Below are 24,360 nucleotides of genomic sequence, written 5' to 3' on the forward strand. Positions count from 1 at the left end.
AAACAAGAATTTAGATTGAAATAAAGGTCATTAAGGATCATGGGAGGAAGGAGCGTCTCGTTCCTGCTCCTCTTCCTCTGCCCGGCTCGTCATGGGGTTTAACATCTAGAGACGTGCGTCCCTCTCGTCTGACTCCTCCTGTTCTTCTCTCTCTCCCTCCAGGTGACCAATCGGATCTGGGCTACAACTCTCTGTCCAAAGAGGAGGTCCGGCGAGGAGCTCCGGACACCAAGAAGGAGAGCGACTGCAGCTCCCGTCAGTTCTCTCGTGTCTACTGAACCTTCTTAGAAACACCATCCCTCCTCCTCTTCCTCCTCCTTCATCTCTCTCCTCCACAGAGGATTCATTCTCTTGAGGATTCTCAACATCAAAGCGTTTTCAGTCGTGTTATCCTTCAAGGAGATAAAACTCAATCTATTTGATTCTATATTCCCAACTTTACTTCAACGTTCACATTTGACTTGTGGACCACATTTAAGAAGATAACTCCTCATGTTATATTTAAACATTCTATTACAGAATTTGCAAGAGTAACAAATCGACTGGAGTAGTTTCACAGTGTTGCTTTACTTTTATGTAGAGTTCCTCGCCGTGGGCGGAGCCTCAAGACGCGGCTCTTATTTGAACGATGCTCTCGTTGTTTCAGTGTCGGAGTCGGACAGCACCAAGGGGAGCAAGGACCTCCTCCCGCAGCCGGACACGGAGCTCCACTCCTCCTTCAGACCCCGCGGCATCGTACGCAGCAGCTGTCCCTACGGCGACGCCTCCTGCCAACCCAAGGGCTCCTCCAGCGCAGGTGAGGAGGGACGTCCGCCTGCACCACCGCCGCCGACGAGCCCCGTTGCCATGGAAACTGAGATATAAAACGTGACTTTATCTGGGCCTCCTCTTTACAAAGAGTCGTGTTTACAGTAGCGCCGAGTGGTCGGATCCCTTCTCAGAACGCACGAGGCGATCTGAGTTGGGTATTTAGCGACATGCAGATTCCGTGTAACGATGAAAATAAAGGAATAAAATGAGGATCTTCATCACCGCGGGTTTGCCGTACACGTTTTTTCTAACTTAATTGAGAATCTGGCACGACACAGAGACCTGCAAGTAGCGCAGCGTCTTAAATAAAGTGACGTGTGTCTCAAAGCGGCTTTAGAAATGAACACAAAGGGATTCTGTGTTTCATCATAAAGTCTGAAACGGGTCATTTGGCCGATGTTTTGATAACCGGCCGCTGTCAGCTCAGTGTTTCCAGCCGTGGACAGAGAGCACCAGGGGACAGATACTCATTTAACGTTACATGGAATTTGCATGAGGATGAGGATGATGATGAGGAGGAGAGCAGGAGGGGGGGGGGTCCATGTTGCTAAATACCCAACTGCGATCCGACCGGCTCTGCGTCACTAGAGTGGAGCCGCCTTTCCTCTTCCAGTCATCGTATTAGTGAAGCTGATTCCACATTTCTTTAAAAGTTTTGACGCTTTGAGATGTTTGTTTTTTTGCATTCGTTGAAAAAGAGTTGAAGGACTTCATTGATTATGGAAACAGTTTTACTGTTTGTCAGTGTTAAATGAGTGTGTTTCAGTCCTTCTTCTTTAGTCGTCGTCTTCTGTTTTATTTGATTACAGCCGTCCGTCCACATCAGCAGCTTCTCATGAAACCCACTTTATTTCACCTCTATCGCCTTTTTCTTTGTTTTCTGCCACAAGTATTCCAGCTGTTCAAATCAACTCATTTGATTTTGTGGCCAAAAATTGCAAATTACAAATTTGCGTCGGAGGGCTTTACAGTCTGTACACATGCGACATCCTCTGTGCTGAGACGCTCACATCGTCACAGGAAAAACTCCCCAGAGAGATGAGAAGCTTCATGGGGAGAAAACGTCTAAGAGGTTTGATTACAGCTGCGTTGAAGGACGGTGTCAACAAGGACATCATGTCCAGTAAAGACGTGTTGACTAAAGGAAAAACTTCCTTAAGCAGCTTCGTCGGATGATCGTGTTGTTTACTTCTTGAACTCCTCCCTCCCCCCTCACAGGCCACGTGGCGGGCCTCCTCTTCACCTCCTCCCTGGAGGAGATCGGCGAGGTTCGAACCCGCAGCCTGCTGAGGAGACACAAGAGCGCTCTGGAGGACGCGGTGGGCGGGGGCTCGGCAGGCGGCGGCGTCCTGGGCCTCGGCATGAGCCGGGGGGAGACCGACCCGGACAAGATCGCGGGGCACCTCGGCGCCGACGTTAAGATCCTCTCCGCCGCCACCTTCAGCGAGAGGCCTCGCTCGCTGGCTCTGGGCTGGGCGGCCTGCAGGGAGGGGGACGAGGAGGGGCGGGACTCCAGCGACGAGGACGGGGGCAACGCGGACGCCATTTTTGACCTTGAGGACCTGGATTCGGAAAAAAAACCCACAGGGGGGCGGAGCAGATCGCACACGAAGGTGGTGGAGCGCAGCGTGGAGCGCAGCGTGAAGCGCACGGATATCCGGGCGGGCTACGACCCGCTGTCCCTGCTGGCGGCGGAGTCCCGGCCCGACGAGGACGAGGACGAGGACCGGTACCCGGGGGGGGCCGAGGTCGGCACGCCGAGCGCCCGCGGGCACCTGGCCCGGGAGATCGAGCTCTACATGAACCACATGGGCAGCCCGCTGAGCAGCCGCACGCCAAGCCTGGACCTGCAGGACTACGGCGGCTCGCTGCTCCTCCCCCCGGCCCCGCCGCCGCCGCCGGCGGGCCCCCGCAGGGCCAGCCTGCCCCACGGCTCCCCCCTCAGGGCCGCCGGGGTGACGCGCTCGCGCACCTTCCACCCGCCCTCGCCCTCCCGGCCCGTGCCGCGCCAGCGCCTGCTGTCCTCGCCGTCCTGCCGCAGCTCCGGCAACACCACGCCCAGCGCCAGCCCCCGACCCAGCCCCCGCAGGGACCGGGCGGACCGGGGCAGCCTGGCGTCGCCATCGTCCTCCTCCTCCTCCTCCTTCGCGCTGGAGACCCTGCTCACGCCGTCGCTCGACGTGTTCAAAACCAGCGTGTTCTCGGCGGGGAAGGGCGTGGCGGAGAAGGCGAGCCGCTGGTACTCGCGCCTGTCCACGTACACCACGCCCACCAAGGTAGGGGGCCGAGGATAGGTCAGAGGTCATAGGTAGTCATAGATTCATCTTATCGTGTGACCCCCCCCCCCCCCCTCTCCCTCCAGGACGCTCACAGCGACCGCCTCAGCGTCTCCTCCCTCGGGTTTGGGGATCCGGACCGCTCCTCCCCGCTGGATGAGGAGGACCGCGGGGGCTCCGTCATCTCTCCGCAGAGGAACGGCCCCCCGGGGCCCCGCCGGAGGAGCCCCCGACGCAGCGGGCTGGACAGCCCCTCATCGCTGCTCCCTGGTGGGTCACCTTGAGGACGCGACACGTCGCCGAGGGACATGTCTCATCTCTCATGTCTCCTGCAGGATGCGTCCTCTCGCCTCCCGGCTTTCCTCTGACGGACAAGTCGGACCTCGGCTCCTCCCACTACACCAGCAACACCAGCATCTTCAACAGCTACGCCATGGAGGTAAACCCCACCCCTGGTGGAGAAGTCCCGGAGGTCAAAGACGGGGAAACAGAAACTGTAGTTTTATCCATTTATTTCTTTATCCAAATATGTTCCCCCCCCGTCCAGCTGCTGATCTCCAGCTGCTCTCGCTGTAAGACGTGCGACTGCCTGGTGTACGACGAGGAGATCATGGCCGGCTGGACGGCGGACGACTCCAACCTGAACACCACCTGTCCCTTCTGTGGGAACCCCTTCCTGCCCTTCCTCAACGTGGAGATCCGGGACCTGAGGGGACCCGGCAGGTACCGCAGTCGCTCGGGTCCTCGGCCCCCGTGTGGCCCCCGTGTGGCCCCCGTGTGCAGCGCCTGGTGATAACCTCCGCTCCTCCGCAGGCTCTTCCTGAAGGGAAGCTCGTCGGTGGAGGAGGCCGTGACCTCGTCGTGCTCCGCCTCCACGGGTCCGGACACCGGCGCCTCCACCCTGTCCACCCCGTGTCCCACCACAGCCGTCTTCCCCCCGTCCCCCGAGGGTCCGGGGAGCAGACGGTACTTCATTTAGTTATCTGCAACAACCTCTTTCAGAGTTTTATTATTATGATTAAATAGTGAAAATTCCGAAAGAATCTTTTTGATGTTTCCTGTAAACGTCTTTTCCTTCATCTGTGTGCGAGTTTCTCAACCTGAGAGCCTGAAACCTCTTGATCACACTTTTAATGTCTGTTCTTCAGACTGAAACACATTTTACTCAAAAGCAAAGTCCCAGCTTCATGTTATTTGGTAATTATTGTGTTTTGGTGCAAATGCAAAATAAAATTTAAAAAATGTTCCCACTTGAAATGATTCAGACCCTTAAAACATTTGCTGGTGCTTCTTTTTTTCCCAACAGTGAAGATTAGAACATATTTAAATCTTAAAAAGCAATGAATGTAAATCTTCACAGGACCCGACCCAGCGGAGCTCAGGGCATCAGCGGCCCCCCCCCGGCCCCCGGGGCCCCGATGGCTCGCAGCATCAGCGCCTTCGGCCCTCTGGACGAGCCGCCACGCCTCCACCGCGGCGTGCCCACGTCGGGCAGCCTGCCCAGCCGCCTGAACGACACCACGGTACGGACCTCTTTACTGTCGCCATGGCAACAAGGAAACGGGTCACAGCTTTATTTATTTATTTAGTAGAAAGTCTCTTCAGCCGTTATTAGCAGCCGTGGGTTTGACCTCTGAACCCCAAAACAATCTGCAGAACTACAGTGTTTATCAAAGCAGAGGGTCCCTGAACGCATCGTGTGTGAACACAACTACATCTCGTTAAAAAAGTTTATCATTTATAATCTCACGACAAATAAATAGTTCACTTTAACCAGTTGAGCTGTAAATCCACCGTAGGACCCTCTGAACATGGAGTGGCGGCTGCACCACCCCGAGCCGGTGACGGTGCCCTACCTGAGCCCGCTGGTGCTGTGGAAGGAGCTCGAGAGCCTGCTGGAGAACGAGGGCGACCCGGTGATCACAGAGGCTGACGTGGTGGACCAGCACCCCATCATCTACTGGAACCTGGTCTGGTACTTCAGGAGGCTGGACCTGCCCAGCAACCTGCCGGGCCTCATGCTCACCTCAGAGCACTGCAACAGGGACTCACAGGTGAGAGCGCACGCAACATACACGCAATGCACCCACAATACACAAGAGACACACTGTGCACACAACATGCACACAATAGACACAACATGCACACACAATACACAAAAGAGACACACTGTGCACACAATAGACACAACATGCACACAATACACAAAAGAGACACTGCACACAACATGCACACACAAGACACACTGTGCACACAACATGCACACAATAGACACAACATGCACACACAATACACAAAAGAGACACTGTGCACACAATAGACACAACATGCACACACAATACACAAAAGAGACACTGTGCACACAACATGCACACAATAGACACAACATGCACACACAATACACAAAAGACACACTGTGCACACAACATGCACACACAATACACAAAAGAGACACTGTGCACACAACATGCACACATAATACACAAAAGCGACACACTGTGCACACAGCACACATGATGTACACCACATACACACATGATACATACAGTACCAATCAAAAGTTGGACAAACTTTCTCATTTGCATTGAATGAGAAGATACACAAACGGCAAACACACAATAATGCACACAACATACTCTCTTCACCCGCCCACCCCAGGTCCCTCGTCACTGGATGTCTGAGGACAGTAAGCACGTGCTGATCCAGATGTTGTGGGACAACCTGAAGCTCCACCAGGACTCTGTCCAGCCGCTCTACATCCTGTGGAACACCTTCAGTGAGTCACACGTCCTCTCTGACGCGCTGTGTTCAGGGACCGACCGGGCCGTAGGCCCGGTCCTCCCAGCCTCTGGTTGTTAGAGGGGGCGTGGCCTAACAGCTGTTAGCAGGTCGTAAGTGTGCTCTGTGGTTAGAGAGCGAGTCTCTTGTGGAGTCTGTGGAACGCCGCGCTCTGATTGGTCCTTTGTGTTTGAGACAAGTCCACCTGACGTGTGTGTGTGTTCGTGTGTCTCTCTGTGTGTGTGTGTGTGTGTCCCGTAGATGTGGGGTACCCTCTGACCCGGCCCGTCCCCGAGGAGGAGAAGCCGCTCAGCGAGGAGCTGCTGCACAGCGTGGTGAGGAGCATCCAGAGGAACGACGTGGGCCGGCCGATGGCGCAGCTGCTGCAGCTGCTGGCGAACACGCTGGGGGTCAAACGGCAGAGGTCAGCTAGTTAGTGCCAGCCGTCACCTAGCAGCTGGTTAGTAACTGTCTGGTAACCTGGACTCTCCGTCCCTCAGGAGTCTGTACCGAGACGTCCTCTTCCTCTCCCTGGTGGCTCTGGGGAAAGACAACATCGACATCGGTGAGTCATCCATGTTTTTATGATCATTAAGGCGAATACGTGTATCAATCACTGTCTGTGGTTTAAATAGTTTGATCTAAAGAAAAACTACTTCAAGAATGAACCTTTTAACGCTGTGTTTTGGCCACAAGGGGGCAGAATAAGCAGGCAGCTCAGAGCCTCTGTTCGTCCTCTGAAGGACGGACACAAGAGTTCACGCCTCTTCTCTCCGTCCCTCAGACGCCTTCGACCGCGAGTACAAGTCCGCGTACGACCGCCTGCCGCCGGCTCTGGTGAAGCTGACCCACAACTGTGACCGCCCCCCCGGCACCGGGGTCATGGAGTGCCGCAGGACGTTTGGAGAGCCTTACCTGTAACGCACACGCACACACACACACACACACACACACACACACACACACACACACACACACACACACACCTGGACCGTCGTCGAGCTCAGGAACGCAAACTAAAGTGTAAATACTCAGTGGAGGATATTTGTAAAGCGTACAAAGACTAATGTTAGAATTACTTTAACTTGAAGTCATTTTATACAAAATAAGCTTTATTTATTGTTGTGTGTGTTTTTAAGTTTAACGTGTTTTATCAGTCAGAGAAACCAAGAGAAATGGTTTTAATCGAAGCCGCAGTGATCAATAAATCTGTGATTAAAGCATCACTACAATAAATCCTTCAACACTTCAAGGACAAAAGGAATGAATACTACTACTAAATAAGTATTTGTTAGCCGTTATGTTCGTTATCTGAAGATAAATGATTGCTGTGCTTCATCAAACTGATCAACGATCAATGTTTCATTTTAATGATGTTTGTTTACTAAAACGTTATTGCGTTTATGAGGTTCATTGTTAAAAAAAATAATCCGCTTCTACGGAATCTGTTTAAAAACCAGTTTATTTGGAGCGAGATTTTAAATAATTGAGAATAATCTCATGTCCAACTGTATTTACATTTTACTCTCCAAAATAAAAGCTGGAGGACAGGAAGTAGAAACAGGAGCAGTCGGATGAGAGCTCTTATTGTTTAGGTCATTTCATCTCTTATTATTGCATGTTCTCTGCTTCTTTGACACGTAGTCTAAATAAAGACTATTTTTGTGCTCATGTGAATTAAATTCATGAAAATTCATTCAAACGGCTTTAATGTCGCCGTAAGAATGTTTTTTTGTACTATAGAAAAACCTCTACTGTAAAACACTTAATTCAGAGTTTATTTCGAGTCATTTCTCTGTAAAAATCTCAGAGAAAAGTCTCTGATTCTACAGATTTAACTTTGATGCGGTTACACTATTATATGAATATTAACTATTCAATGTTTTTGTTGAGCTGTCATTTCTAAAGTTTCATTAATTTAAAGTCTTTGCTTTGTGAGTTGTTTTTTCTCAGTTTGATATTTTTTGGAAACTCACCTTGACGTTTAATTCTGTGTAAGAATTTGTGTTTCATAAATTACGGAAAACAAATCAGCCGCATGTATTTACGTCTGTAAATGTTTGACTTTGTGTGAAAGATTCTTTGTAATTTTACTTGATGAAACAAACATCTCAGTTCATCTTTGAAACCTTCAGGTTTACGTTTAAATCAGACTGACTGAGGACTTTGTAAACTCACCGAGGTCTCATGAGCGTCGGCCTGGGGGAGGGACGGGGGGACGGGGGGGATGCGCATTGATAGGAATCCGTTTAGGTGTGACGGTTGTGTACAGCGATCAGATTCTACCTGTGAATTAAATCAATGAAACTCCTCCCACTTCCTCTCTTTATTCTCATGAGGCGACGCCAAAGGTTCCCTGTGCAGCTGCTGCCCACCTGAGGGGGGCGCTGTGGAGCAACGGGTGGTAACAACCTTTCTAACCAGCGGGTCCATGTGTCCTCTACACACACACGTACTCACACACTAATACACACATGTACACACAGACTGGATTCAAATGTTCAAACTTGTTCACACTCCTTTACATGCTACAACGCCATCCTCGACATGCTACATAGCATCATGCTACATCACACTCCTTTACATGCTACATAGCATCATGCTACAACGCCATCCTCGACATGCTACATAGCATCATGCTACATCACACTCCTTTACATGCTACATAGCATCATGCTACAACGCCATCCTCTACATGCTACATAGCATCATGCTACATCACACTCCTTTACATGCTACAACGCCATCCTCGACATGCTACATAGCATCATGCTACATCACACTCCTTTCCATGCTACATAGCATCATGCTACATCACACTCCTTTACGTGCTACAACGCCATCTTCGACATGCTACATAGCATCATGCTACATCACACTCCTTTACATGCTACAACGCCATCCTCGACATGCCACATAGCATCATGCTACATCACACTCCTCTACATCAGGAATCAGGAATCAGGAAACATTTATTAGCCAAAATATGTCAAACATACAAGGAATTTGTCTTGGCGGTTGGTGCGCGACAGTAGACAGACAAGACAACAGTGCACAAGTAATAAAATAAAGTGGAATGGAATGCTAATGCAATGGGTTAGTAGAATAAGGCTATGGGTTAGTATAAAACAAGAGAATAAAGTTAAAAAAATTATAAATATAAAAAAGTAAAAAAGAAAAATATTAAGCATAAAGTGCACTAACAAACAAGTAACAGACAAGAGACAAAGTGACAAAGTGATGAATTGCAGTTATAGTGGCATGTGCAGTGTGAGGGGGAGTGACTGGTGGAGTGTTATAGTCAGTCAGTGGGGGACCGGCTCTGTTGATGAGCTCGACTGCCGACGGGAAGAAACTGTTCGTGTGGCAGGAGGTATTAGTCCTGATGGACCTCAGCCTCCTGCCAGATGGAAGGGGCACAAACAGTTTATGTCCGGGGTGAGAGGGGTCGGCCGCGATCTTTTTAGCTCGCTTCAGAGACCTGGAAACGAACAAGTCCTGCAGGGACGGCAGATTGCAGCCGATCACCCTCTCTGCAGAGCGGATGACACGCTGCAGCCTGCCCTTGTCCTTGGCTGTGGCTGCAGCGTACCAGACGCTGATGGAGGAGCAGAGGATGGACTCCATGATGGCCGTGTAGAAGTGGACCATCGTCGTCTTTGGCAGGTTGAGTTTCTTCAGCTGCCTCAGGAAGAACAACCTCTGCTGAGCCTTCTTGGTGATGGAGCTGATGTTCAGCTCCCACTTGAGGTCCTGGGTGATGATGGAGCCCAGGAAACGGAAGGAGTCCACAATAGTGACGGGGGAGTCACACAGGGTGATGGGGGAGGGTGGGGCTCTGTTCCGCCGGAAATCCACAACCATCTCCACTGTCTTTAGAGCGTTGAGCTCCAGGTTGTTCAGGCTGCACCACGACACCAGATGGTCAGACTCCCACCTGTAGGCGGACTCGTCCCCACCAGAGATCAGTCCAATGAGGGTGGTGTCATCCGCAAACTTCAGGAGCTTGACGGACTGGTGGCTGGAGGTGCAGCTGTTGGTGTACAGGGAGAAGAGCAGAGGGGAGAGAACGCAGCCTTGGGGGGAACCGGTGCTGATGGTCCGAGAGGCTGAGACATGTTTCCCCAGCTTCACATGCTACATAGCATCATGCCAGCATCATGCCACATCACACTCCTTTACATGCTACATAGCATCATGCTACAACGCCATCCTCGACATGCTACATAGCATCATGCTACATCACACTCCTTTACATGCTACATAGCATCATGCTACAACGCCATCCTCGACATGCTACATAGCATCATGCTACATCACACTCCTTTACATGCTACAACGCCATCCTCGACATGCCACATAGCATCATGCTACATCACACTCCTCTACATGCTACATAGCATCATGCCACATCACACTCCTTTACATGCTACATAGCATCGTGCTACAACGCCATCCTCTACATGCTACATAGCATCATGCTACATCACACTCCTTTACATGCTACATAGCATCATGCTACAACGCATCCTCTACATCAGGGGCGCGCAATACGCCAATCAAACGTCCAACTCATACTCGTGGAGTTCAAAGGTCATATTTTGGCTCACAGACATTTCCATAACCATCATACGGCTGTAATGTCGACTGAAATGGTTCAAGTTGTTCCTCTTCATCGTCCCACCAGCCGTCCTTCCTGGTTTCAGCGTCTCAGCTCCGTGTGTCGTGGACAACGTGCAGTAACTTCTGCTCAACGTATCGGGACGTTTATAATGAGGCCGAATGTGGGACGCATGTCCCGAGCCTTTAGTCAGAAGGTCCTACGACAATCAGATCCCACGGCAGCTGCAGCTGGACCAGAGGTGTGTGACCCTAGTGAGGACAGCAATGAGACGCTCTGATACCTCCAGATGTTCCTTCCTGCTTCTGCCTCCCTGAAGCTTCCAAGTGGCTTCAAACAGGAAGTGAGGAGCATTGTTTCACCTGCTTTCTCTTGGATGGAGATCAGGTGACTCACATCAAGTCTGCTATAATGTCCGCTGAATATTCTCTAATAGGTTCTAAACCCAAGATGGTAACTAAAGACTTTGATATGTAGACAGTTCATCAGAGAACTGATGGAGAAAGTTAAGTTTATTTTTTAAGTTATAAAATAATAAATACTAATCGTACAACTGATAAAAGTCACATTCATACTTCAGTGTCTCTTACTAAGGAAATTAAATATTTATTTTACTTTTTTAATTACTACCACAAACCTTCTTTAAATATATCTCATTGTCTACTTTCATAGTTTATAAACTGGTTTAGTTTCCTTGAACACAGCAGGCGACAGATACACATTTATTCAGGGTTCAAGTCTCTGAGGGTTCAGGGTTCAACGACTCATTCGTAACATTCTGATGAAACTCCTCATGTGGCTCAAAACAAAAACTGTAAGCGTGGCCTCGGGTGACGGGAGCCCGGCGTTGCCGCGGAAACCACAGACTCAGCTTGCAATCTGAAGCCGTGAAAACGAAAGAGCAGAAGGTTCTGGACATCGTGCTGCAGGCTCTCAATGTTCTGGTGTGTTTGAGCCTTCGGACTGAACCCGTCTGGAAATGAGGACACGAGCTCCGGACCGGACCGGGACGGCTCTGTGCCTCGGACTGGTCCTGACCCATTTGATCGGAGAAGGTGCGTTCAATGACTCAAAGAAGAATGGGGCTTAACATGTTTACTATCTCTTGACATCAAAGTCTGTACGATGAAGTGACCGGCTGTAATGAGTACTATACTATACTATAGTAGAAGGTACTTCTACTTCTATTGCATGCAACGTTGTACTTCTTCCACAAGTTCAAAAGTAAATATAGTACTTTCACTTCACTACGTCTCAGCGGTACATGTTGTACTGTTTTACATTTGTCTTACAGCTTTAGTTTGTGGGAGAAGTTGCATTTATGAAGTCATGTAGGGCTTTTTGGATCAGGACTGAGGGACAGAAAACGAGTGCTGTGAAATGAGAGGTTTTCTAAAGGGACCCTGGTGGTAGAGACGCTACCACTTTAGTCCACAGGGGGCAGCAGAATCAACACAACATAAACGTTCCTTCTAGTAGCTTTAAGTACATTTAGCTGATCACACGCAGGATTTATTTGTGGTGTAACTATTCACACACTTCCTATCACCATTGAAAGAGGCTGCGTAGTTTGAGCTGATTCCGTGTGTGACCTCTGCCGTTGACCTCTCCGCCCCAGCAGGCGGCGCGGTGCGCGTGCTCTGCCGGCCCGGTCAGCCGGTGTCTCTGCCGTGCTCGTACCACTACGAGGATCACGCTCGCGTCTCCCAGCTGTCCGTGCAGTGGAGGAGCCCCGGCGACCAGCTGCTGTGTCACTACATCAAACACAAGGCCTACCGGAACTGCTCGGCCGGGTACGCCGTGGCCTACCGGCCCGGCAGCATCACGCTCACCATCCGAAGCGTCGGCGCGCAGGACTTCGGGACCCACGTTTGTTCTGTGAGCAAACCGCACGAGTTCTCCGACTTCAGCGTGGAGCTGGCCCGGATGTCAGGTGGTTGTGAGTGACGGGTGAGGGGGCGGAACCTTCTTGCAGGCGGTGAGCTAACAGGAGGTGTTTTTTTGTTTTGTTTAGATCCGGTCACTTTGGCACCAAACGGAGGGAATCGGTCAGGTGAGTCTACGTGACGTGTAAAACAAGCCATGTCGGTAGTAATTTCACCACATCTCACCAACTGAACACATGAAATGCAGGCGGCAAAACTCCGGGTCTGTAAAGTGAAGCTTCATGAGTGAAAGCTGCATTCTGTGTAGTGACCAGCAGGGGGCGACTCCTCTGCTCCCATAGACGTCTATTAGGACATTTACCCTCAGTAAACATTGTAAACATGAGTTTATGGTCTCAGTCTCTAGTTTCAAGTCTTCTTCGACACAACATGATGTTCATTTAGTGAATTATGGTCCATTTAGAGTCAAACAGACCATAAAGCTGGGGACGCTTTAGGGGCGGGGCTACACACTGATTGACAGGTCTCTAACAGAGACGTTGTCCACTCTGGGAGTTCGTTGCGTTTTCTTTTTATACAACTTTATCCTTTTCTGTGTTTCAGTGATTTTATTTGTGTTTCCTCAGTAAACTATCTACTAGAATTTGGTGAAGACCAAAGCAATCGATCCCAGTGTAGCAGATCAGGCTACTTAGCAGATAAAGGATTACAGACAAATAATTAATTCCTTTTTTTTTACAAAAACAGATGAATGGATGAATGGGCTCTTAAACTGACAACAGATAATATTTGTCACATTTCCACTGCATGAAGGTTAATGGGGGCATGCTGGTCTTATTCGGTTTTCTGTTTCTGCTTCATATTTCACAACTTCCCACAATTCCTGTTTCTTTTATGTGACTTTCAACCTTTGTGATGAAGTAGTGGATCCGTTGGCACCGAGGAATGAGATGTATCAGGATACACGCATAACACCTAATGGGAATTCTTGTGAGATTTGATGTAATATTCCTACAATGTTAGATTTCTCTTTCAACAGGTGTTTATTAGAGACAGTAGTTTATAAAGTGAAGTCAATGTGAACAAGCTAAATGGAAATGTGCCATTTTGTCTTTTCAGGTCCCACCTGGATAAACCTGCTCACCCTGGTCGTTTGCATGAAGAGATTAAGAGAATAGAAATAGAAGAATATTCTCTGTATTCAGTCGATGAAGTTTGAAGCCGCTGCAGAAAAACACGGTTCAGTTGTATAACGAAATAAAAAAACTATGTGAATCCAAACAGAAGCTACGTGTCATGAATAAATAAAGTTGAGGAATATATATATATATATATATATATACATACACATATACAGCTCCCACTGTGTGGGACGGGTTAAATGCAGAGAACTTGGTAATAAAAATGCCCTTTTCTGCTTCTAAGAAACATTACGGCTAAGGAGGATTTCAGGAAATCAGCTGCTTCTCTCTGTTGAGTCACATAAGAGAAAGGAGGCAGAGGTACATAGTACATAATACTACTACTACTGATGTGATGCTCATGGCGAGGCTCCGCCCCCCCCCCCCTTCGGGTTTGAATCTTCTTCTGGGTTCAGAGGTCAGAGCGATGTGACTCGTCATTCCTCATGCCGTCCATGAGGACATGAGGGCATGACGGCATGAGAGCATGAGGACGAGGGTCACAGCACATCTCCAGTTATAAGGATCCAAAGCAGTGTTTTTTAGTTGCTCCTCATTAAAGACGGACGTTGTGATATTTTGTACTTCAGAATTAAATGTGACATTCTGAGAGGAAACAAACCTGAGACAGCGTCAGTTATGCAGCATTTATTGTTGTTGTTTTTAATGCTTCTGGAAACAATAAATATGGATATTATGCAAAACATTTTCCTAATGAAGCATTTTACACAATGTACAACATTCTTCCTCCGGCCACTTGCTTGAATATTTTATACACATTTTCCAAACAAATAAACGCACCTCCATGCAGAAACCCTGAAAATGGGATGTGGAGTCATGAGAGCATAATAATTAACAGTAAACACACGTCTCGTGTGGATTTTCTGTGTCATTTAAAAAACGCTAATGAACCACCAAGAGAAACGAAGCTGTGCTGAAAGTACATAAAAGGGATTCTTTTAAAAAATGTGTGTCTGTGCGCGTCAGTAGTCCGTGTCGGAGCCGTCCGCGTTGTCCACGTTCCGGGACAGCATGTAGTTGTCCATGTCGATGGAGCGGCAGTTGTTGATGGCGTAGCGGAGACGCTCGGCCATCACGGCCTGACTGGAGTACGGAGGCAGACGCAGCTGGAAGAAGCAGGTCTGAGAGGTGGGGAGGCTGTCGTAGGGCTGGGGGGGGCGCACACACACACACACACACAGTTGGTGAGATCGGTGAAGACGAGTTAATCTTCATTAATATTTCAGCGGGATGGATTTAATCTTCTGGGTTCAAAGGTCAAAGCGATGTCACGCTCTTCTGAAGACACTTCTCCCTCCCGCAGACCGCAGCGACGCGGTTCTGACCCAGCACACGTCAAATCAAGCGCGCCTTATTAAGGTGTGGGGGTGTGAGACTCACCCGGTCCACCTTCATGATCTGGAACCTCTGGGAGATGTCGGCGGTGTTGGCGGGCAGCCGGGAGCGCCCGGAGACGAAGCGCATGAAGAGGACCCGCTCCTCGTTGGAGAACTCCTCCAGCGTCTGCCAGAACCACTGCACCAGGGAGTGCTGCTCCTCCACCTCCCGGTACCGCACCACCTTCTTCAGCACCTCGCAGCAGATCTCCGGCATCCCGCACACCATCTGCTCCAGATGGCGGGCCGTCAGCAGCGAGAGCAGCGGCACCGGCACGATCCACGACATGCCCTCCCGCACCGCCGCCACCTGGGGGGACGAGGGGACACGGTGAGGACACGAGGAGACGGGGAGACACGGTGAGGACACGGGGAGACACGAGGAGACGGTTTATGTCTGAGATCATGAAGTCCTTCTTTTCATTCATTCACATGAATCCACAATACACAGTACTTGTACACCTGTCGGTACCTGTGGTTTCACAGTACTCGTACACCTGTCGGTACCTGTGGTTTCACAGTACTCGTAAACCTGTCGGTACCTGTGGTTTCACAGTACTCGTAAACCTGTCGGTACCTGTGGTTTCACAGTACTCGTACACCTGTCGGTACCTGTGGTTTCACAGTACTCGTACACCTGTCGGTACCTGTGGTTTCACAGTACTCGTACACCTGTCGGTACCTGTGGTTTCACAGTACTCGTACACCTGTCGGTACCTGTGGTTTCACAGTACTCGTAAACCTGTCGGTACCTGTGGTTTCACAGTACTCGTAAACCTGTCGGTACCTGTGCTTTCACAGTACTTGTACACCTAGTACCTGTCGATCGATCTCGTGCAGCCGGTACTCGATGGCTCGCTCCACGTACTCCTTCCGGTTGGAGAAGGAGAGCGGGATGCTGTTTCCTCCCGGGATGATGGGCACCATCTTCCCATCTGCACTCTGCCCCACAAAGGAATCCAGAGGAATCATCTGCGGGGGGAGGTGGGGGGGGGGGGTAACAGGGATATTTGTAATAATACATCAGAACACTAATCAAGGATTATTATTGTGTCTCCCCACCAGGGGGCGCACTCTGTGAACTAGGCTACTTTATTACCTTTATAACGAGTATTAAAATCAGAAAGAAGCAACCTGTCCTTTAAACAACCTGATTCAGGGGTCAAATATTAATTTGAGTTTAAGACCTTTTCTTTCTAAAGCATTTAAAAAGAGATCCAGATGTTTCATCTGGTCACGTGTCGTTCACATGTCCCGGCGTCATGAGTTTCGCACCTCGTGGAAGTTCTCCTCGGTGATGCCGCTGTCTTCAATGTGAAGAATGCTCTTGAGCGTCTGCACGTACAGGAGGTCCACCTCCTCCAGGTCCTCCAGCGTCAGCGGGATGCAGCACAGCTGCTTCCACACCAGCGGGGCCAGGTGGAGGTCCAGGGGCTTCTTGGTGCGGATGGCCACGCCCATCAGGATGCCCAGGAACCGGAACTGGATCACATGCTCGTCCAGGCAGGTGGACGGGTTGAAGAGGAACCTGAGCGGGGGCGAAGGGGGGGGCATGGCGTTTGGGTTACCACGGCGACAGATTTTACAAGGTGAGGACACGAGATACAGCGTAGAGAACAAGGATTTGATACACTGCCTTTTTTTTGCAGGTTTTGCTACTTAAAAATGAGTCTGTCATTTTATTTGTGTGTGTGCTTTTCAACTGTGAGTGACGAGACAGCCCGTCTCCAGACCTGAACCCAATAGAAACTCTTTGGAGGGAGCTGAAAGTCTGAAGGATCTGGAGAAGGTTTGTATGGAGGAGTGGCTGCAGTGTGCAAACCTGGTACTACAGGAAACGTATGACGTCTGTTATCGCAAACAAAGGTTTGTGTACCAAATATTAAGTTCGCCTTTTCTGATGTCTGTTAATGTCACGTAATAAACTGCTAAATATTCTTTGTAAATCTTACAATGTGATTTTCTGGATTTGTCACTCACAGTTGAATAGAACCAATGATGAGACTCCTACATGCTTTGTAAATAGGAAAACCAGCAAACGGATATCAAATCCCCTGTTTTATAATCTCAAATGTAATAGTTGATTTGGAAATGCATAAAAAAGAAGGAACCCTTTCGTCCACATTTCTATGGACTCATTTAGCTTTGACGACTCTGCTTGTCTTCATCGGACATTGTAGTGAATGAATGTTTAATGTCCACGGTCCTTCTGTCCATACTACCCAAATAAACCCTGACATTGTTTATCTGCATCGGAGATTCACCAAACAAACATCCTTTACAGAAGAATGATGCTGAGGAAAGATTCTCTTTACTTCCATGCAGCACAATAAGTAGCCTGTTTAATACAGAAATATCGTTGTGACATTGACAGATTCCCTCTCACCTGTCTCTGTTGTATCCGACCTCGGCCGTGGCGTTGGGGGAGGGGATGAGGAGGTCCACCACCCCCGTCTCCAGCTCCTACCGACACGGAGAAAACAGAGCCGTCACCACGCGCCCGGTAAACATGTCCCGTGGGGAATCGTCGCGGTGACGGGCCTACCTGGCACATCTCTGTGATGGTGTCGTCGAACACCCCCCCCGCGTCGTCGGCCCCCTCGCCCACCAGCTTCACCTTCCAGGCCCGGGAGGGCAGGCGGAGGTCGGAGGCGTTGAGCTTCACCACCTGACGGGCGATCTGCACGAAGATGGGTTTGCACTTCCGCCCCCTGGGGGGGTTAAAGAGGGACAGCGTTCAACACAAACCAGTTTCTAATATCTGAAATACATAGAACACATCTAGTTTTCCAATTCCGTGTAAAACAAATAACGTTTGTTTCTTGCTCAACTCGCTCGCTAAATACTTCACAAAGGAGTAAAACCATAAAGCCCTTCGTTGAGGACCCCCACAGGAAGCAGGCACTGACCGCGTGGAGATCCGTTTGACGGTGATCTGGGGGCCGTAGTTCTTGCCCTGCACCATGGTCTTGCCTATGGAGCGCACCATGGGCAGCGTGTAGACCCGGGGGGCCAACAGGGGCCTCAGCTGGCCCTGCACGATCCCCCAGGTGCCGGCGTTGTAGTGTGACGTGCAGCTCTGCGCGGAAAGAATTCACCGTCAACACGCAAACAGGAAGTGACGCGACGGCGACTTCAAAAACAAACACGGGAGGCCCCGCCCACAGCCCGAGAGCCACGCCCTCATTGGCCGACAGGCGTCTTTGCTCACCTGGTTGTTGGGGCTGAGGTTGAGAAGCCTCCACGAGGAGTACATCAGGTCAGAGAAGTGGTAGAGGAGGCGCAGGCGAGCCCTCACCGCCTCCATGCTGACCTCCCTCAGCCCGCTGTACTGAGGTGGAACCGCCAGGGGGAGGCCCAGCTGGAGAGGAACCGAGGAGCCTGAGGACCAGGAGGAGGAGAGGGAGACACGACCGCCACAAGGTCACACAAAAATAGTTTTGCGACAACAATGTTCTGTCCGCTATGACATCGTGACCCGGACGCGTGTTTGTGTGTGTGTGTGTGTGTGTGAGAGACCTGGAGCTCGAGGCGGCACCGAGGGCGCCGACCAGGCGGCACTGTGGCAGCGCCCGGCGGAGATCTGGTGGATGTTCTTTCCCTGCAGCACCGTGGCCACCGTGGGCTCCCTGACGTGGTTGGTGTGACCCAGGCCGAGCTGCAGGGTCAAAGGGTCAAAGGTCACATGCTGAAATCCCTTCATGGGGCGTTGTGTGTGTGTGTGTGTGTGTGTGTGTGTGTTGTGCAGCTCACTTGTCCCTCCGAGTTGCTGCCCCAGGTGTAAACGTCCCCCGTGGAGGAGAGAACCAGCGTGTGCTCGGCCCCCACAGCCACGTCCTGGATGTGGACCCCCGAGAGGGCCGGGACCTGCTGGGGCCGGTTGTGGTTCCTGGCTCGGCCTTCAGGGAGCCCGATCAGCCGGTCTGATCAAATCATGTGTGCAAGGACAACCAATATGTCAATCTCAACTTTATTATAGAAGAGAGCTCTAGAGCTTATTAAGCTTATAAAATGTACCAAAATGTACACAGTATTTATACTTAACAACTAACTTCATTACCTCATTACTGTATTATTATTATCATCATACATATGCACATAAATAATATACCTTGGCCAAAGGTGAAGACTTTTCCGTCACTGGTTAAAGCCACAGAGAACTGCGTTCCACACGCCACCTTGATGATGCCGCTTCCACACAAGGCGTCCACCTTCTGAGGAATGAAGACGAATGGATGAACCTCAACAAAACACTCGACTAGATCTCCACTCTTTGCTGTCCTGCTCCTAAATGGTGGAAGGAGGTCTCTGAAGACATCAGGACCACAGAGAGCCTTCACATCTTCAGACTAAAGACACACCTCTTCAGACTCTACCTCCACTAACACACTAACTGTACTTATATTTATTATCTACAGCAAGTTGTAGATCGGCTTATTTGATGAAATTGCACTTTCTTGTTTTGTTTTTTTGCACGTAAGTCGCTTTGGATAAAGGCGTCAGCTAAATGACATGTGATGTGATGAGATGTGATGTGATGACATGCGATGTGATGTAATGACATGTGATATGATGAGATGAGATGTGATGAGATGGCATGTGATGACATGCGATGTGGTGTAATGTGATGTAATGACATGTGATGTGATGAGATGTAATGTGATGACATGTGATGTGGTGTAATGGCATGTGATGTGGTGTAATGGCATGTGATGTGGTGTAATGTAATGACATGTTGTGTAATGTGATGACATGTGGTGTGATGTAATGACATGTGGTGTGATGTGATGAGTACCTGAGGGGAGGACTTAGCCGTGGAATTGCCGAGGCCCAGCTTCCCGTAGTCTCCGTCGCCGAAAGCCCAAACCATCATCCCGTCAGCGGAGACGACCAACGTGTGGTTCAGACCGCAGGCCACCTGGGGGGGTAAATAAATAGTAAAATAATAGCTGATGACATCATCGATGGGTTTCTGGTCTCTGATCATGTGACAAACAACCAATCGGTGTTTGATCCACAAGAGGAGAGCCAGCAATGTTACCAATGGAGATTCACTTCAGTTATATCATGACGCGTTCAGGCTCCGATCAGTGAAAAACACCTTATCAAGATGTGTTCACAGGTAATCTGTAAAATGTATAATGATAAACTAGAATAGATTCAGATGTCTTGAATGAATGTCACATGAATATGAAATAGATATTAGAGATGAGTATGATCTGTTTAAATACCCACACAAGCTCATCTAGCACATAACTATGTTATTTGCGATCTGACCCGGCGAGATTCTCACCCACCTGTCCGACCTGGTACCCCTCCAGGGCGGTGACCTTCTCCGGGAGCTTCTTGTTGGACGTGTTTCCCAAACCCAGCCGGCCGTAATCTCCGTTCCCAAAAGTGAAAAGCTTCCCGTCGGCCGTGACCACCGCCGAGTGCTTGAACCCACAGGACATCTGAGAGGAGCGAGAGGAGCCAGGTGAAGCGACCGATCCGCGAGACGTTTCACCCCGACGAGTGACCCCGTGACCCCTGACCGACCTGCACCACCTCCTCGCCCTGCAGCGCCTCGATCTGCCGGGGCCGGCGCTGCCGGTCGCTGTTGCCGTGGCCCAGCTTGCCGTAGTCCCCGTCGCCCCAGCTGAAGACCTCGCCGCTCTCCGTCAGCGCCATGGAGTGTCCGTCGCTGCCGCACGACGTCACCAGCTGGGTCACCACAAAACCTGTGAGGGGGGCGGGGCATGGAAATGGACCATAATTTACTGAATCAACATCATGCTGTGTTGAAGAAGAAACTATTGAGACCATAAACTGGGGACACAATGTTGTGTGCATGTAAATGTGTGTATGTATATATGTGTGTGTGTGTGTGTGAATATGTATATATGTGTGTGTGTGTGTGTGTGAATATGTATATATATGTGTGTGTGTGTGTGTGAATATGTATATATGTGTGTGTGTGTGTGTGAATATGTATATATGTGTGTGTGTGTGTGTGTGTGTGTGTGTATATATATGTGTGTGTATGTGTATATATGTGTGTATGTGTATATATGTGTGTACATGTGTGTATGTGTACATGTGTGTATGTGTACATGTGTGTATGTGTGTGTATGTGTACGTGTGTGTGTGTGTGTGTGTGTATATATATATGTGTGTGTATGTGTGTATGTGTATATATGTGTGTATGTGTACATGTGTACATGTGTGTATGTGTGTGTATGTGTATATATGTGTATATGTGTATATATGTGTATATGTGTATATATGTGTATATGTGTATATGTGTGTATGTGTATATATATGTGTATCTGTGTATATGTGTGTATGTGTGTATTTGTGTGTGTATGTGTGCGTGTGTGCGTGTGTGGTGTGCGTGTGTGCGTGTGTGTGTGATGTGTCGTCCCACCTTGCAGAGCAGAGACCACGGTGAGGACGTGCAGGTCGTCGGAGTTGCCCTGCCCCAGGCGGCCGTAGCTGCCCTCCCCGCAGGCCAGCACCGTCCCGTTGGACTGGATCACGAAGGTGCAGTTCTGACCACACACCACCTGCAGGACGGACACACACACACACACACACACTGATCACCAATGAAGTAGTTATACGAGTTTATATTTGTATATTTACAGAATGAACACAAAGCATGCGGCTTGTTTGCGCTGCCAGCTCTCGCTGGGTTTCACTATGAAGGATATTACGTCTTACGCCGCAGACGAGCTGCGTCACTGACTCACTACCTGTTGGGCCTGGGAGAAGGACGGGGCGCTCGTGGCCACCAGGATGTTCCTGCCGGCTTCTGCCAGCTGGCCGTGTCGCCCGGCACCCCAAAGATACACGTCGCACTTCCCTCCGAGGTGCCAGTCCTGTACACACACACACACACACACACACACACACAAAATACAGTGTTCGCTGGTCAGGAGTGTGAGAGGGAACTCAGTCGGGCGCTGCAGCTGCTCTGGGCGTCTACAGTACCTCTGGCCTGGACGTGGCCCAGGACATGATCTGCTCGTCCATGCCAGACGCCCACTTGCTGTTGTCCTGGAAACACAGGGTGTTAAGACACAGTAGGTGTTGGTTGGACCGAAGCGATGCCCGGCAGCGGGCCGCCCCCACTCACCATGAGCAGAGCCATCTCGTCTTTGGGCACGGGCTCCAGGTCGGGAACGCAGAACGACTCGGAGAAGCTGGCGCCGCGGGCGAGGGCCTCCGCCGCCTTCACCGTGGTGGAGAAGCAGTCCAGCCAGGCCCACTCGCTGGCGCACCACACGGCCGTGCCGGACTCCGGCGGGCAGTGCCGGAGGTTGGGCGGCGCCGGGGGCCGGCACAGGAGCTGGTCCAGGTGGAGCCCCACGGCCAGGGAGGCCAGGCACTGCATGTAGGGGCTGTGCACCAGCTGCTCGCCGCACACCACGTGGGGCTGGAGGTGGAGGAGAAGACGGGAAAAACATCAGCAACAATCGAGAGATGTGATGAATAAACGTGTAAATGTAATGTAGTGTGAATAAAACCTTCTAAATAATGACCAGGAAATAGATATTATTTGTATGATATGTGAAAAAAATATGGAAAACCACCTGAAGGATGTCCAAAATATATGTAAATACATTTTAGAGAATCATCTGAAAATTTAAATTGTATGTGGAATAATATGTGAACGTCAGAAAATGTGTGAAAGAAAAAAAAAAAAAATATATATATATATATAAATATAATGAAAAAAAAAAGAACCCAAAAATTCCAAACATCAGTAAGATGAATATGTAAATAATTTACTGAAAAATATCATAAAATTGTAAATAATTCTAGTAATTTTATGTGAAAATCAGAAAAATAAATAACAAATAAAAAAATAGGAAAAACAGCTGAGACGTGTTGAAATAAAATGGTATTATTGCCATCTGCTGGACTGAATGTCCCTGAATGCTGCTGAATGTGAGAGTAGGACCTTCTCGTAGGCGTACTGCTCCTGCAGCATCACAGGAAGTCTCTCCAGGAAGGCCCTCATGCAGGGCGCCACGTGGAGGCCAACCACCCCCTGCCGCTTCAGGGCCGTGCGACAGGTGGCCAGCACGTGGTTGGACGCCATGAACTCCTTGGAGCAGTTCACCACCAGCACGTCCTGCAGGACAAAGCAGAGCAAAAAGACATTTGTCCCCTTTCAAAAGGAGGTGGGTGGTGGGGGGGGGGGGGTGGACAAGGTGTCCAGATGTGGTACCTTGGACCTGTTGGAGCAGACGGCGACACCAACATCTGGGATCCAGACGATATTATGGATCGCACCTGAACCTGCTACCACCGTCTGGAGCACCGAGCCGTCCTGTTGGGCACAGACACACACACACACACACACACACTGTGTGAACCCCTGTGTGTACTTCTACCTGCAGCAGTTACACACACCGTGTGGGCTCCTTACCCGCAGGGACCAGATGTTCATGAGGCCTCCCACTCCTCCGGTGGCCAGAGCCAGGCCGTCGGGGCTGAAGGCCAGCGTCCTCACGGGGGTGATGTGGCCCTTCAGCTGGAAGACGCACGCCGCTCCTTTGCCCGACCACCGGGACGACTGCAACGCCAGGAGAGGGAGGGCGGAGGGGGGAGGGGGGGGGGGGTTAAGGTGAGTGCTGTGAGTTAAAAACCTCGTCACAAACGTGGGTAACCTGGTGCGTACCATGAATTTGGGTTTGGCTTCGTTCTCCCACCAGCCCTCGGACTCGGAGGAAGAGGAATCCGGGAAGCTGGAGGTGTTTTGAGGAACGGTCCAGACTGAGACGTGGCCGTTCTGGCAACATCTGTAAAAAAAGAATGAAAAGCAACACGAGAGGTTTCCTCTCATATATTATATAATATATATTATATATTAACATCTATATACTACAAGAGGTCGACCTACATGGCCAACATGCTGAGGGGCCTCGGGCCGCGTCCCAGCTGGCCGCACCAGGCCACGCCGTTGACCTGGGACGGGTGTCGCAGGCTCTGCAGGCAGCGCCAGCCGGAGGCGGACTGAGAGTGACGGAGGGGGTCCGGACCGGCCCACAGCTTCACCGTCTCCTCTTTGGCACAGGTGAGCAGGACGTGACCGTCGGGACTCCACTTCATGCTGCTGATCGCCTCCTGTGAGCAGCGAGAGGACAGAAACGTCCCGCCAACCACATGAGGCTCGCAGTGGGAGGAGCTACGTATAAATCTATGAGTTCACAAAAGTTCTTCATACATCAGGTCTCATCATCAGATGCTTTTAAATCTTAGTTGTTGGGATACTCTTGTTTCTATATGTCTATCTTTAAGATGATTGATGGCATGTTTCAGGTCACAGTTAAATACGTGTGTGTTGTAAGACGACTCAAACGCCGAGAGGAACCCTGCAGAGAGGAACCCTGCAGAGAAGAACCCTGCAGAGAAGAATCCTGC

The 24,360-nt window shown here is 50.1% G+C and overlaps 3 protein-coding genes across 19 annotated transcripts in view; 2 read left to right on the plus strand and 1 right to left on the minus strand.

Annotated features, from left to right (window-relative positions):
• LOC120831746 (C-myc promoter-binding protein) overlaps positions 1 to 8,175 on the plus strand; it is a 32,099-nt gene extending 23,924 nt beyond the window's left edge. For both annotated transcript variants that reach the window (XM_040197473.2, XM_040197489.2), the window contains 13 exons: positions 163 to 255; positions 647 to 796; positions 2,029 to 3,086; positions 3,173 to 3,356; positions 3,422 to 3,525; positions 3,634 to 3,809; positions 3,900 to 4,052; positions 4,447 to 4,609; positions 4,886 to 5,140; positions 5,745 to 5,862; positions 6,126 to 6,288; positions 6,365 to 6,429; positions 6,649 to 8,175. In XM_040197473.2, coding sequence (XP_040053407.2) covers positions 163 to 255; positions 647 to 796; positions 2,029 to 3,086; positions 3,173 to 3,356; positions 3,422 to 3,525; positions 3,634 to 3,809; positions 3,900 to 4,052; positions 4,447 to 4,609; positions 4,886 to 5,140; positions 5,745 to 5,862; positions 6,126 to 6,288; positions 6,365 to 6,429; positions 6,649 to 6,785 — 2,819 coding nt within the window. In that variant the 3' untranslated portion in view covers positions 6,786 to 8,175. The remainder of the gene's footprint in view (positions 1 to 162; positions 256 to 646; positions 797 to 2,028; positions 3,087 to 3,172; positions 3,357 to 3,421; positions 3,526 to 3,633; positions 3,810 to 3,899; positions 4,053 to 4,446; positions 4,610 to 4,885; positions 5,141 to 5,744; positions 5,863 to 6,125; positions 6,289 to 6,364; positions 6,430 to 6,648) is intronic.
• Positions 8,176 to 11,333: 3,158 nt separating this feature from the next.
• On the plus strand, positions 11,334 to 13,652 carry LOC144385366 (hyaluronan and proteoglycan link protein 4-like). 2 transcript variants are annotated; one of them, XM_078085873.1, is made up of 4 exons: positions 11,334 to 11,540; positions 12,104 to 12,418; positions 12,500 to 12,538; positions 13,491 to 13,652. In XM_078085873.1, the coding sequence occupies exons 1-4, from the start codon at positions 11,465 to 11,467 to the stop codon at positions 13,547 to 13,549; spliced, it is 489 nt and encodes a 162-aa protein (XP_077941999.1). In that variant the 5' UTR covers positions 11,334 to 11,464; the 3' UTR covers positions 13,550 to 13,652. The 2 variants fall into 2 exon arrangements, with proteins under 2 accessions (XP_077941999.1, XP_077942000.1); XM_078085874.1 differs by having other exon boundaries at positions 12,107 to 12,418.
• Positions 13,653 to 14,185: 533 nt separating this feature from the next.
• herc1 (HECT and RLD domain containing E3 ubiquitin protein ligase family member 1) overlaps positions 14,186 to 24,360 on the minus strand; it is a 61,809-nt gene continuing 51,634 nt past the window's right edge. For all 15 annotated transcript variants that reach the window (XM_078085883.1, XM_078085880.1, XM_078085878.1 and 12 more), the window contains exons 57-79: positions 23,840 to 24,063; positions 23,618 to 23,738; positions 23,366 to 23,512; positions 23,165 to 23,266; positions 22,895 to 23,068; positions 22,067 to 22,366; positions 21,922 to 21,987; positions 21,684 to 21,809; positions 21,356 to 21,494; positions 20,488 to 20,669; positions 20,247 to 20,402; positions 19,745 to 19,867; positions 19,061 to 19,163; positions 18,703 to 18,872; positions 18,469 to 18,607; positions 18,161 to 18,330; positions 17,859 to 18,028; positions 17,495 to 17,660; positions 17,336 to 17,412; positions 16,225 to 16,477; positions 15,769 to 15,921; positions 14,954 to 15,259; positions 14,186 to 14,721 (exon numbers count right to left, since the gene is read on the minus strand). In XM_078085883.1, coding sequence (XP_077942009.1) covers positions 14,536 to 14,721; positions 14,954 to 15,259; positions 15,769 to 15,921; positions 16,225 to 16,477; positions 17,336 to 17,412; positions 17,495 to 17,660; positions 17,859 to 18,028; positions 18,161 to 18,330; positions 18,469 to 18,607; positions 18,703 to 18,872; positions 19,061 to 19,163; positions 19,745 to 19,867; positions 20,247 to 20,402; positions 20,488 to 20,669; positions 21,356 to 21,494; positions 21,684 to 21,809; positions 21,922 to 21,987; positions 22,067 to 22,366; positions 22,895 to 23,068; positions 23,165 to 23,266; positions 23,366 to 23,512; positions 23,618 to 23,738; positions 23,840 to 24,063 — 3,753 coding nt within the window. In that variant the 3' untranslated portion in view covers positions 14,186 to 14,535. The remainder of the gene's footprint in view (positions 14,722 to 14,953; positions 15,260 to 15,768; positions 15,922 to 16,224; positions 16,478 to 17,335; positions 17,413 to 17,494; positions 17,661 to 17,858; positions 18,029 to 18,160; positions 18,331 to 18,468; positions 18,608 to 18,702; positions 18,873 to 19,060; positions 19,164 to 19,744; positions 19,868 to 20,246; positions 20,403 to 20,487; positions 20,670 to 21,355; positions 21,495 to 21,683; positions 21,810 to 21,921; positions 21,988 to 22,066; positions 22,367 to 22,894; positions 23,069 to 23,164; positions 23,267 to 23,365; positions 23,513 to 23,617; positions 23,739 to 23,839; positions 24,064 to 24,360) is intronic.

Source organism: Gasterosteus aculeatus, chromosome 12 (assembly GCF_964276395.1).
Source record: "Gasterosteus aculeatus chromosome 12, fGasAcu3.hap1.1, whole genome shotgun sequence".
Taxonomy (NCBI): domain Eukaryota; kingdom Metazoa; phylum Chordata; class Actinopteri; order Perciformes; family Gasterosteidae; genus Gasterosteus; species Gasterosteus aculeatus.